This window comes from Chelonia mydas, chromosome 9 (assembly GCF_015237465.2).
Source record: "Chelonia mydas isolate rCheMyd1 chromosome 9, rCheMyd1.pri.v2, whole genome shotgun sequence".
NCBI lineage: Eukaryota > Metazoa > Chordata > Testudines > Cheloniidae > Chelonia > Chelonia mydas.
The window spans coordinates 7,921,455-7,933,880 of NC_057855.1; the positions used below are offsets into that span (position 1 = coordinate 7,921,455).

General features: G+C 56.6%; 1 protein-coding gene across 1 annotated transcript; it reads right to left on the minus strand.

Moving 5' to 3' along the window:
* Positions 1-8,843: 8,843 nt before the first annotated feature.
* Positions 8,844-11,797, minus strand: CAMK2N2 (calcium/calmodulin dependent protein kinase II inhibitor 2). The gene is made up of 2 exons (XM_007068615.4): positions 11,477-11,797; positions 8,844-10,909 (listed from the first exon to the last, which is right to left on the minus strand). The coding sequence occupies exons 1-2, from the start codon at positions 11,643-11,645 to the stop codon at positions 10,839-10,841; spliced, it is 240 nt and encodes a 79-aa protein (XP_007068677.1). The 5' UTR covers positions 11,646-11,797; the 3' UTR covers positions 8,844-10,838.
* Between the last annotated feature and the right edge of the window lie 629 nt (positions 11,798-12,426).

Genomic DNA, 12,426 nt, shown 5'->3' on the forward strand with positions numbered 1-12,426 from the left:
CATGCCACCCTATCCTGCTGTGGCGTTGGCTTTTTTCACCCTTTTGTTGCTCTCCCTCGGCTGGTGGAGGCCTACTGATTAGTCCCATTGCCTTTGGGCTGTATCTGTGAAGCCGACTCATTTGCCACATATATGTGGGAGCTTGTAAATGTCAGCACTCTCCTTGTTAGTCATCTGGCTGGCTCCCTCGTGCGTGCACACCTTTTCAGCTCCTCGGAGATGCTGCAGCCGTTGAGTTGGAGCCGCGGCACTGGATTGGCTACTAGTGCCTCTCCACCCACACGTGTCTGAGAAAAACTATTATGTTTCCCAGTGTTTATATTAGCTCTGCATAAAATTTGTGTGCATGAAATCTTTAATGTTGCTCCTGACCTAGATTTATCTTTGTGGATAGAACGGGTGGAAAATTCACTTCACTTTTCAGCTGTCACTTTGGGAGCAGTTGAAGTTAATTGGGTTGGTTCTTTCCCATGTGGTCTGCAAGGCTTGTGTAGAATCCATACGGAATGGGCAGGGTCACCGTGAAAGCCATGGGAGGTTGGGGGGGAACCTTTTTTCCTGAAGTCCACCAATTTGCTCTTGAAAGTTTACCGGGGCGATTTGGGGGATCTCAGTGCAGTTCCAAGTGAAGAGCTGGCTCCATCGAAGACTCCGTGAGTCTAATTTACAGCATCATCGGTGGTATCGTTAGCAAATCCAAGGGCTCAATGCGGCTGGCTAGATCACTCAGAAGAGTATGCGTAATCTCAGGGTCATGGGTTTGTGCCTCATGTTGGGTGCAACCCTTTATCGTTACAGGGGTAACGCTGACATTCTCTGGCCTGTGTTATGCAGAAGGTCAGACTTAATTTATTGGACCTTTCCAGCCTTAGACTCTATGAGCCCTGCAGGGCCAACTCCCCTCTAGCATAGGGAGCTCTGGGTCCAAGTACTGTCCTGAGGCAACTGGGTTAAGTTTGCACTGATGCAGACTCTGTTGTTGTTTGTATTTTGGTACCATCTGTGGAGCATGATCAGGGCTTGGGGTCCCTTTGTGCTTGGTGCTGTGTGTACATGATGACGGGAGTCCCTGCCCCAAGGAGCTATTGTGTGGGCAAATCCAGAGCGTGGCTAAGGTGATCAAAGTGGGATTATGTCCCAGCAAAAAGTGCATTTAAAAAGCAAAAAGAGCGTTCAACAAAGCAATTCAAGAGGTTTTGTCTGATCGGAGAGAATGGGTCCCTCTTTCCATTCCCAGGGGAACGAAAGCAGAGGAGGAGCTGGCACTACACCTCTTTGGGCTCAAACATCCCTGTTCCTGCCACCACCTGGGCCTCCCGCTGTCTGGTTTGGCTGCCTCTGATTTGTGTTCTAGCTCTTTGGGAGGGCTCTGTGGGTGGGAAGGAACTAGAGTAAAACTGCATGTGTCAGGAGAGAGCATCGCCTGCAGAGAACGCGCCAGAATAACTGAACTGGTGAAATCGCAAATGGTTCCGGGTCCCCCAAAAACGGGGACTCCTGCTGGCTGGGGCGCCTGCCTCTCTCCAGCTCGCCTGTCCGCTAAAGAATGCCTCTGCAGGTGGGAACGTGACGGGAGCTGGGGTGCCTGGCTGTGCAAATGCAGAAGCCTGTTCTAGCTGCTTCCTTCAGGGCTGGGCAGGGCCCAGGGACGGCTTTGCTCTTTGGCAGCTGGCACTTGTGTCACCAGAGGCTGATAGCCCCACGAGGAGGCAAACATACAGGGAGTCAGAACCACCGTCGCTCGCTGCCCTGGGGCACAGAAAGCCCTGTGAGGGGCGAGTCCTCGGAGAGCTGGGCATTGGCTGTGGTGATGGGTGGGGTGAGATGAGCCAGCTGTCGGGTGGGAGAGCAGGGCCACTCGAAGGCCAGGCCATGGCCACTATGGCAGGAACCAATGAGGGGCACAGTCAGGGGTTAATTGTTTACAAATTGCACCCATCAGTTGGAGGCCAAGCAACGGCCTTGATGCCATCACAGCTGGGTTTCCGCAGCCAGCAGGCTGCCTCACTGTGCTCTCCGAGGGTGCTCTGAGCAGCTAGCCGGGGCCCCAGAAACACCCCCTGCTCCAAAGAAAAGGGGTAGGTTTGTTCTAGAGCCCCTCCCCTTGCCACCTAGGATGATGGGATTCCTTCCGCAAAACCCATAACCCCTCTGTCTGGGCCTACAGTAGCCATTTGGGATCACCGAGCCCTTCCTGGGACTGTCACTTGCGGCTTCCTCTGGCTTATGCCACCTGTGAGATGCTCCTTCCCTGTGGGTCATTGTATCCCTGGCCAGAATCGCGATCTCAGCATCTAGAGAGACACAACACTTCAAGATGGCTGTCCTAATTCTTCCATCTCCCTGCCTGGGAGTGACTGAAGAGGGCTGAAAGCTCACCAGCTGCCTTTAGATTAAGCCAGGCTTTCAGCCAATGGAATTTATATTTTTTTAAATAATTATTTGGCATCTCAAAAGCGACAAGCCTCAGAGGGCCAACTCCTTAGCAGGTGTAAATCAGCATTACTCCATTGAGGTCAGCGGCCCAATGCTGATTTACAGCAGCTGAGGCCCTGACCCACAGAATTCAGTGGCACAGGTTGGGCCGGGCTGGACTCTTTCCTTGCTGACAGGGTCCCAGTGCAGATGCCTGCTAGTTACCCAGTGTGACTCCATCAAATTCCATTCCGCCGGTGGCTCATGAACTGATCGGGAAACTGGACCCCTTTGCTCGGGGGCTGGCCAGAGGTAGGAAAATGGATAAGCTCTGATGTGAGTGAAGAGGTTGGGTAGTGTGTGGTGGATCGGAGGGGAAAAGCGAACCGCTCAAGACCCTGGTGTGTTAGCGAGGATTGGGATAGGCTGGGGCTAGATTCCTGTGTCACCTAGAACATCCAGAGGCAAAGGGAAGGGTTCTCCAGCAGCAACTGGCTGCAACGCTGGCAGCTAGAAAGCTGCGGGATCTGGGTCGCTCACTGGCACCCTGAGCCGGTGAGGCCCTCCCCATTAGCACAGGGGGTACCCAGCACCACTTGGCTTCAAGCCCATCCATCTCTGAAGCCATTATAAAGAGAACGTTTGACAAAGCCTCGCCTCAGAGCGGGCCCTGTGCAAATAAACGCGTGAACTGACTGTGTTGCTGGCCTATCGTGAATGTTCTTGGTCTGGAGCCCGCTGGTGGGAGGTATGCCCTGGCACCTGGCAGTGTCAAATGTCTTGATGTGATGCTGGTCCCAGCATCCTGCATGTGAGGGCAGGTGACTGTTCACTGTTGCTTTTCGGTAGCTCAGCAAGCCTTGGGATGGGGGGTCCAGGGGGAGTGATACCAGCACCACTAACTGGCCATTGAGCAATACTCCCCAGGGCAGGTGATGGCACTCTGGGCTGGAAGTAAAGGGGAGACAGTTTCTGGCCTCACAGGGGGACATACTTGGTTCTCGCCAGGATATGCTCTGCATAGGAACAGGTCTAGCTAGATAAGCAGCCCTGCAATGTGGTAAAACAGGGATCTGCACAGTGCCAGCATCTTCCTGTCCAGTTAAATCTCTGGGCACAGTAACTTTTTCCCCAGTGTACCTTTTGGAGGCTGGCCCTTTAAATTTAGCAGCGACATGCAACTGCAGCCCTAAAGTAGCCATCTTGCACCTGGTAGCTGTTGGCAGCCTCTCTGGACGGTGAGGCCCTGTTGTTTCCTCCCTCTTAATGCTGAGGAGAAGGCAGGTTTCTCCAGACATTTTACTCCTGGGGGCAGGGGCAGCAGGTTTGTATAATTTTTGGTGGAGCCCAGAATGGGTCCAAGTCCTGCCCCCCCCCCCGCCCAACACCTGCCTAACACTCTGGGAGGGAGTTTGGGTAGGGGAGAGGTGCAGGCACTGGGCAGGAGTTTGGGTTCAGGATGGGGTTTGGGGTGCAGGCTCTGGGAGGGAGTTTGTGTGTGGGGTATGTGCTCTGGGCTGGGAAAGGGGGTTGGGGTGCAGGAGTGGGTATGGGGGGGTCGGGCTCTGGGAGGGAGTTTGTGTGCGGGCTCTGGGCTGGGGCAGGGGGTTGGGGTGTGGGAGAGGGTGAGGGGTGCAGTGCTTACCTTGGGTGGCTCCCAAAAGCAACCTGCACACCCCTCTAGCAACGGCTCCTAGGCTGGGGGGCCAGAGGATCTCTGTGCGCCACTGCCTGCAGGCACCGCCCCCGCAGCTCCCATTGGCTGCAGTTCCCAGCCAATGGGAGCTGCGGAGTCAGTGCTCAGGGTGGGTGCAGTGCATGGTGACTTCCCCCCCCACCCCCCCAGGCCATAGGGCTGTTCCAGCCGCTTCCAGGAGTGGCATGGAGTGAGGCTGGGCAGGAAGCCGCCTTAGCCCTGCTGCACTGCTGGTGGTGGTGACTGGGGCCCGCTGAGCCCTTTTAAATTGCGTGGGGGTGGCAGGTGGGGCTGGGAGATGCTCTGGGGCAGGCATGCGGGGGCGGCAGGCAGGGCCGGGGGAGAGACCAGCCCTAAACATTGGTGGAGCCGGGTCCCCAGGGCCCTGAATATTCCTGGAGCATGGGCACCACGGGCCCATATAACTCACTGCCCTTGCCTGGGGGAGAGAGTCTTGTGTGTGCAGAGCGGGACCCACAGGATCTGGGAAGCATCAGAGGGGTAGCCGTGTTAGTCTGGATCTGTAAAAGCGGCAAAGAGTCCCGTGGCGCCTTATAGACTAACAGACATAGTGGAGCATGAGCTTTCGTGGGTGAATACCCACTTTGGGGGAGGACTGGGTTTACGGGTGGCCTGATCAGACATACCCATTCCCACAGTAAATTAACCCTGCTCATGATCACTTCCAGAAGCCAGACTGTGTGCTGGAGCTTGCAGCCAGCAAGGAGTCACTAACCATTGCTCTAATGTGGGCATGAACCGTGCTTTAAGCCCCTCCAGCTAAAAAGTCACTGTGGGGACAGAGAACGGGCAAGAAAGGGGACTGTCGATAAAGGCTGAAGGCTGGGGCAGGATGGGCTTTGGAAGAGGCTGGGGGAGTGGGCCTCCTCCCCTTGCCCTTGTGGGGGGAGGATGGGCAGGGGGGAGGCTGCTCTCAGGAAGGCAGGTTAGCGTCCCCTTTAGTGCAGTCAGCTCCCATCTCAGTGCTGTGCGGCCTCTGGAGGGGAATCTCTTCATCCTGCTAGCCCAGCGCTTGAGCTGACCCAGGCCTCACACCGTCAGCTCTGTGGGAAACCCTGGCAGGATAGTCCATGGAAACTGCCGGCGGTCTGCGCCGAGTCAATAGCATTAATCAACACCCCTCTGGGCTACGGCAGCCCTTGACAGATCAGCCTCAGCAGCTCCCGGGGCTGCCTGGTGAGGCTCTGGCCCTTTCTCACTGGTGCTGCTCTGTGAGGCTGGCCCTGGGCTGTGCTTCGTTTACACTGGCATAGGTTGGGTGACCTCTACCAGAGAGACCCCGTACTGCTGCCTTCCCTCCCTTTTACTCTCTTGTGGCTGGGCTTTGCTGCTTTGCCAGACCAGCTGGGCTGAATCAGAAATGCCTTGGAACCTCCTGGCCTGACCCTGGGTGGCAGGGGCAGATCTGTTCCCTTGTCCCACAGGCTCAGATTTGGAAACAGCCACAACCCAGGGCTATGAGAAGCAGCAACTCTTTGTGATTACACTGGGGTGTGTGTGTTTGTACTGGGGGGAACCTGAGCCGTCTGCTTCCTGGTCACGACCTTCCCATACTCCCACTGCTGGGGGATGGCTCCCTCCACCCCTCCAAACTGTAGTTAGCATAACAAGCCTTCGTTCCTTTCAGCTGTGAGCCCTTTGCGGGTGGGGCTGTGTCTCCCTGTGTGGCTGGACAGGACCCAACACATTGTGGGCCTGAGGCGTTTACACCCGGGTAATTCTGTGGATGGAAGTGGAGTTACTCCAGATCTACACCCATGACAGTGCGAGGAGCACCCAGTGCTCTCTCTGGGTGCTCACAACACCCCATTAATGCTGGTCACTCAGCCTGCAGCTTCCAGCCTGGGGAGGCCTCTCCCCTCTAGGGACCTCACAAGCCTGTCTCTGGATAAAGGGCTCCAGCTCCGATCCTGGGCTCCATATGAGGAACTGAAGGGGCTTTCCCCCTACACACAGGGTCAGTGGGAGATCAAAGCGCCGGTGCTGCAGAGAGAGTCCATTGCAAGTGTTAAGCTGCTGGAGAAAGTCCCCTGGTGCAGGCAGGGACTTTGTCCTGGGCTGTGGTCTCCACTAGAGGTGGTCTCCTTGTGCAAACAGCCCATTAGTTTGGGAGGATGCAATCAAATTGGACCCCTGCCCACCCATGTGGATCCAGGACTGGAACTGCAGGGAGCCAACCCCAGCCAATCCTTCACAATGGGGGCCTTACTTGGGCTCCTTGGGGCTGGGGTTGTGTCTGCTTTTTGTGGATGGTGTGAATACTTCAGTAGCGGTCACGGCGGGGAAGGCCTGTCTTGGTGCCCCCTGCTCTGTGCTACTGAAGGCAGGTGCCAGATGGGAGTCCCAGGGAGAGGCTGGCATCTGCCAATCTGATTCAATAGGGAGATCTAGAAGGGGATCAGGATGTTAAAAAATATGAATGTAAAATGTGCACCTGAGAGACTCTAGCTGGTGCTGAGAATCCAGAGGTTCGGGGGCAGCTTCATCTCTCCTGCAGCTCAGGGGGCACAGACAGGAGTGTCCAGAGAGCTCGGGACATGGATCAGCAAGGGCGAGATCTGTAGACACCCGTGTTCCACCATTGGCCCCATACCCACAGGCTTCCTTTCCAGCAGAAGGAGTCAGGAGCTGGCCCAGCTGTAGAGACACTTAACTGCAGGGGGCTCAGACCCCGAGGTACCCCCCCCCCCAGATACTGAGCATTTTGGGGATGGGCATTTATTCATGTCAGCGTTAAGCCATGTAAATACAGCTTGGGCAGACATAGGGTGTGTGTGTGTGTGTGTGTGTCTCTTGGTGTGGGTGTACTGATGGTGTTTGTGGAGTTCCTGTATGCATGTGGCTCAAAGTCATACACACAGATTCCCATACAGAATGTGGGTCTCTGAGTACCTATGTTGAGCGTGTGTGTAGGCATCTGGGAGCGTGTGCACTTTGCATGTGTGTATATGAGTCTGTCGGCCAGCCTATGTGACTGGCTGCGCATCTGTGGTTCTCTGTGTGTGGGTTGAATGTATATGGGTGTGTCTGTGGCTCAGTGTATTTGTAGCGTGGCTCACTGCCTGTAGTTGTGGTGTCTGAATTTGACTCTTTACATAAGAGCGGCCACACTGGGTCAGAGCAAAGGTCCATCTAGCCCAGTGTCCTGTCTTCCGACAGTGGCCAATGCCAGGTGCCCCAGAGGGAATAAACAGAACAGGTCATCATCAAGTGACCCATCTCCCATTCCCAACTTCTGGCACGTAGAGGCTAGGAACATCATCCCTGCCCATCCTGGCTAATAGCCATTGATGGACCTAGCCTCCATCCTTCCCTTACTCAGAAAAAGCAAGGTTTCAACCAATGCAAAAGCTAGTTTAATAAATGTAAAAGAACAGAGAAGGAAGGATTGGCCTCAATGTGTATGTGTGTTAGAGTGGCCCAGAAAGGTAAATAAGCACCCCTTCCTCCTGCAAAATAGCCCTTGAATTGCCAAGTGCATTTCCCAGTGGTTTAAAGGAAATTCCCAAGGCCTGTGGAAGGCTCCAGCCTCCCCTCTCCAGGGGCTTTTGATGGTCTGTAGGGCTCAGGAAAGGGTGCCGAGCTTTGCCCCTTCTGTATTTCCCAGGTCAGATTGGCAGACACCCTGGGGGGCTGTCGCCTTCTGCTGCAGTGTGGGGCATGGGTCACTTGCAGGTTTGAACTAGAGTCAGTGGTGGATTCTCTGTAACTTGACATGTTTCAATCAAGATTTGTGGGTGTCAGTAACTGAGTCAGAGGTTATGGGGCTATTCCAGACTTGGTGGGAGGGGTTCTGTGGGCTGCAGTGTGCGGAAGGTCAGACTAGATGATGGGCCCTTCTGGCCTTAAAGTCTGTGAGCCTATCTGGGGCTTCTTATCAGCCTGTGCCTAAGGCAGCAACAGAGAGAGCACCTGATGGCCTGGCCATTGACCCCCTTGCTGCCCTGGGGCACCCCTTCCTCCTCAGCTCCACTGGATTCTATGGCCAATGAGCCCTTGTGTTGGCCCTTGTGATGTGCCTGCCTGACTGTTGAATTGAGATGGAAAGCAATGCTGGCTCCACTTTGGTCCGGGTCCCTCTGGGACCAGCCTCCTCCTCCAGCTCCCTGCTGCAGAGTTCCTTCCACCCAGCCGCCGCAGGATGAGGGCAGCTCCTCTGAGAGGCCCCAGTAAAATATTTAACAGCCACAAGCCGCTCAGCAGCCTGGTTTCTATTTCTGTCTTAAGCAAAAACTAGGTCACCTGCTGCCCTCCCTCCCTCCCAGCGAACCTGCAGGGACTTGGAATGTGACCCTCCGGGACGCAGCAGCAGGCCTGAGCTAGGGGTTCTCACCCTATCTCCTGAACCCCAAGCAACGCAGAGAGTCAACCCACAGAGAGAGGTGGCAACTGCAGCAAAAATACCTGTGACCCAGTGCGGTTCTCCGGGGGTTGTGATTGCCTGGAGAACATGATAGAAGTCCTTGAATAATCTCTCAACTATTCCCTCAACAGTCCAGATCCAAAGCCCATTGACTGCATTGGGAGGTTTTCCATTCACTTCACTGGGATTTGGCTCAAGCCCAGTGACAAAGATCTTGCTAGGGAAGACACGCAGGGCTGGCTGCCTCCATTTGGTACAGGTATGTATTTATTCATTGAGTTTTGTTCACCAATACAGTGAAAAATGGCATTAAAATGTACAATGGGTCATTCTTAGAATGGCACGACCTTTTCTTTTTTTTTTTTTTTTTTTGCTTTGTTGTCCTCATAAAATGACACAGTACATTACTGAAAAGATGATCGTTTCTCATGCACATCAGACCAGAATAAGCTTTTTAAAAAATTAAATCAAATTAAAGTACAAAATTAAAAACACCCACTCGGAACATCCCCCAAGAAAGAGGAGTCAAATAACCAGCGAGTTATCCAAGCACATTCGTAGCCAGTGCAATCAGATCTTCTAAAGTCATTATGTTTCTGCATGGTCCGTCAATAAAGCCATTAATCACAGTATAAGATTCTTAGATACATTTGTTTACTGGTGTTTTGAGGTGTGCAAAACCCTAACCACAGCCCAGAAGTCCTGTCCAATACTGATATATAGAATTGCGAGAACCAACCATTTAAATTCCATTCTTTACACTTATTTTCCTTTCCTATGGGAAAAATATGAACAATCTTTGATGCAGTATTTCAACCTTAGACACTAGCAGATCATTTTTAACAAAGATTCGGATATAAAAATACAAATATGAGGAGTTCTGTTAAAAAGAAGCGTGCCAGAGTGGGATGACCAGTGGCACCAAGATGTGGCACCAGGACCAGGAAGCTCATGCAAAAAAGATGGAGCAAAAATGTCTCTCGACAGCAAAATGATCACTGTCTTTTATATTATAGTCCATCCGGGTCGGAACCTCTGCCTTCCATTCAGCACTGCTGGCTTTGGATTTGCGTCCGATCTGCTGGTATTTTGCAAACTGGATAGGGATGAGGTGTGGGGATGGGGTGGATGAGTTAGAGAATGGGTGTGGGTCTGAAATACAGCAGGGGGGTGACTGCACGCACAATGAGCCTGCTACAGCTAGAGAGGTGTGTGTCTATGCAGGGGCTAGATACACAGCCACTCGGAGAGAGACAGAGAAAGGTGTAAAGAGCATGGCTACAGGAGCCCTCTTCGAGATGAGACCGCTGGGCGATCCCAAGGGCTCCGCGCTCTCGGGGGAACAGCACCTCGGCGCCGTGGCATGGGGAAAGTGTGTGTGTGGGGGGGGGCTTAGTGGGGCTGGGAAGAAGGGCATGGGAGAGGAGTGGGGGCTGGAATGGACAGCTCCCTGGAAGTGCCGCTGGAATGGACAGCTCCCCAGGAGGGTGCTGGACTGGACAGCTCCCCGGGAGGGCGCTGGAAGTGGCGCTGGAGTGGACAGCTCCCCGGGAGGGCGCTGGAAGTGGCGCTGGAAAGGACAGCTCCCCGGGAGGGGGCTGGAAGTGGCGCTGGAGTGGACAGCTCCCCGGGAGGGCGCTGGAATGGACAGCTCCCGGGGAGGGCGCTGGAAGTGGCGCTGGAAAGGACAGCTCCCCGGGAGGGCGCTGGAAGTGGCGCTGGAGTGGACAGCTCCCCGGGAGGGCGCTGGAAGTGGCGCTGGAGTGGACAGCTCCCCGGGAGGGCGCTGGAATGGACAGCTCCCGGGGAGGGCGCTGGAAGTGTCGCTGGAAAGGACAGCTCCCCGGGAGGGCGCTGGAATGGACAGCTCCCCCGGAGGGCGCTGGAAGTGTCGCTGGAAAGGACAGCTCCCCGGGAGGGCGCTGGAAGTGTCGCTGGAAAGGACAGCTCCCCGGGAGGGGGCTGGAAGTGGCGCTGGCCCTGGATAGCGCCTCAGTAGCCGGCTCCTCCATTCTGCAGGGCGGGGGGTTGTGAGGGCAGGACGTGGTGCTGAAAAAGATGGCATCTCCGGGGTGGGCACGGCGCCCTGAAAATCTGGACAGGGATGGATGGCCAGCTCCCTTTGTCCCATCGCTCTCGGCTGGATGCTGAGGAGGGTGAGATGGCCCCATCCGTTACCGCCTCGGGCTGGGGTCTGGGTTGGGGGTGGAAGGTGTCGCCAGCAGCCTCATCTCCTTCCTTTGCTTTCCTCGTTGACCACAGTCCAACAAACATGCACGGCCAAAAGTGCTTAAAATCAGTGAACAGAGTCTGCAGCTCAGTGCAGGCGCCTCCTCTGCCGGCTTATACCCCAGAAGGCGACTTGTCTGTCATCCCCTTCAGCACCTCGTCTATTCTATCATCTTCGATCACCACTGCAGGGGGGACAAGCAGACAGTCAGGACCCAGGAGCAGGAGCCCCTAAGCAAGGCTGGGCTGGGCTGGCGGAGATGGTCTCTTGTGGGGCTTAGGCTCGCAGTATTTGCCTCTCCCTATACTCCTCCCCCCCCCCCACAAGCCAACATCGGCTGGAGAAATCTGCCCCAGGAAAATGGCTCCCGGAGCGAGCCCCTGGCCTGTCCGGCTTGCTGCGGGGGCGCAGAGCGAGCTAAGGTGGTTCAGAAAGACCGCAGCCAGCGGCAGGAGCGGGCACAGAATGCGGCTGGGGGAGCGGGGTGGGGGTGGGGGACCCCCCAGCAGGGACACTGGGAGGGTGGCGCGGACAATGGAGAGCCCTGGGGTTTGGCAGGAGCCGCTCTCTGGCATGTGCGATGACAGAGCCCGGCCCGATCCCTCCAGGGGAACGCGGGTGGTGGTGGTGGGGGTCTCCGTTCCCTTTCCCCAAGCCTGGGGAGACCCTTCCCCACTGCGGATCCGGATGGAGGGGCGGGGGAGGGGTCCCAGAGCCACTCTTGCCACCGGGGAAGGCAGGGGGCCCTTACCTCTCTTGGCCCTGCCGATCTGCCCCAGCTTGGGGGGCCGCTTGGCCTGGTTGCCCCCGAAGAAGGAGTTGGTGTCCTGGAGCCGGCAGCTGAAGGAGATCTCGCTGACTTCGGAGTCGGTGCCGAAGCGGGCCACCTTCTCCTCGCTGTAGGGGAGGATCTCAGACATGCTGGCGGCGGCCGGGGTCCTGCGGGGCGGCCGGAGGGCGCGATCCGGCAGCGGAGCCGGGCGGGCGGGCTGGCGAGGGAGTGCGGAGCGCTGCAGCCTGCCGAGGTGTCTGTGCGCTGGGGCTGGGGCAGCCCTACATCATAAAGGAAACCCAGGCGGAAGAATGAAGTCATGCATCCGGGGCTGGTGCGCTGAGGCCCCTGCTCTGGAAGGTCCTCCCCCTGGCCCCCCCGGCCCTCCCCCAGCTCCCCCCCCCCGCGGCTCCAGCCCCCCTCCCGCCCCCAGCTGTGCGGGGGGAAGGGAGGAGGGTGACATCAAGAGGCAAGAGCGGAATGACAATGAGATTGCAGCAAAAGCGGAGGGGAGGCGTCCGGGGTCCCTGCCTCTCCCCCCGGCCCGGCGCTCCCGGGGCAGCGCTCTCTGTGCGCCCCCCCCACCCCCCCAGGGCAGCTACGCACACTCCCCAGGGCCGGGGTGCGGGAGGCTGCTTCAGCCAGACACCTGAGAGCTCCCTGGCTGTCCCCCCTCTGAATTCCCCCCCCCGTGCCTCCCCTGGCCCTTTGCTGCCCCTCTGTATCTCCCCCCCCAGTGCCTCTCCCGGCCCGTTCCTCCCCCTCTGTGTCTTTCCCTGCCCTTCCCCACAGTAACCCCCCTGTGTCTTCCCCCCACCCCGTGCCTCCGTTGGCCCTTTCCTGCCCCTCTGTGTCTTTCCCTGCCCGTCCTCCCCCTGTATCCCACCCCGTTCCTCCCCCTCTGTGTCTCCCCCCACCCCCCCGTGTCT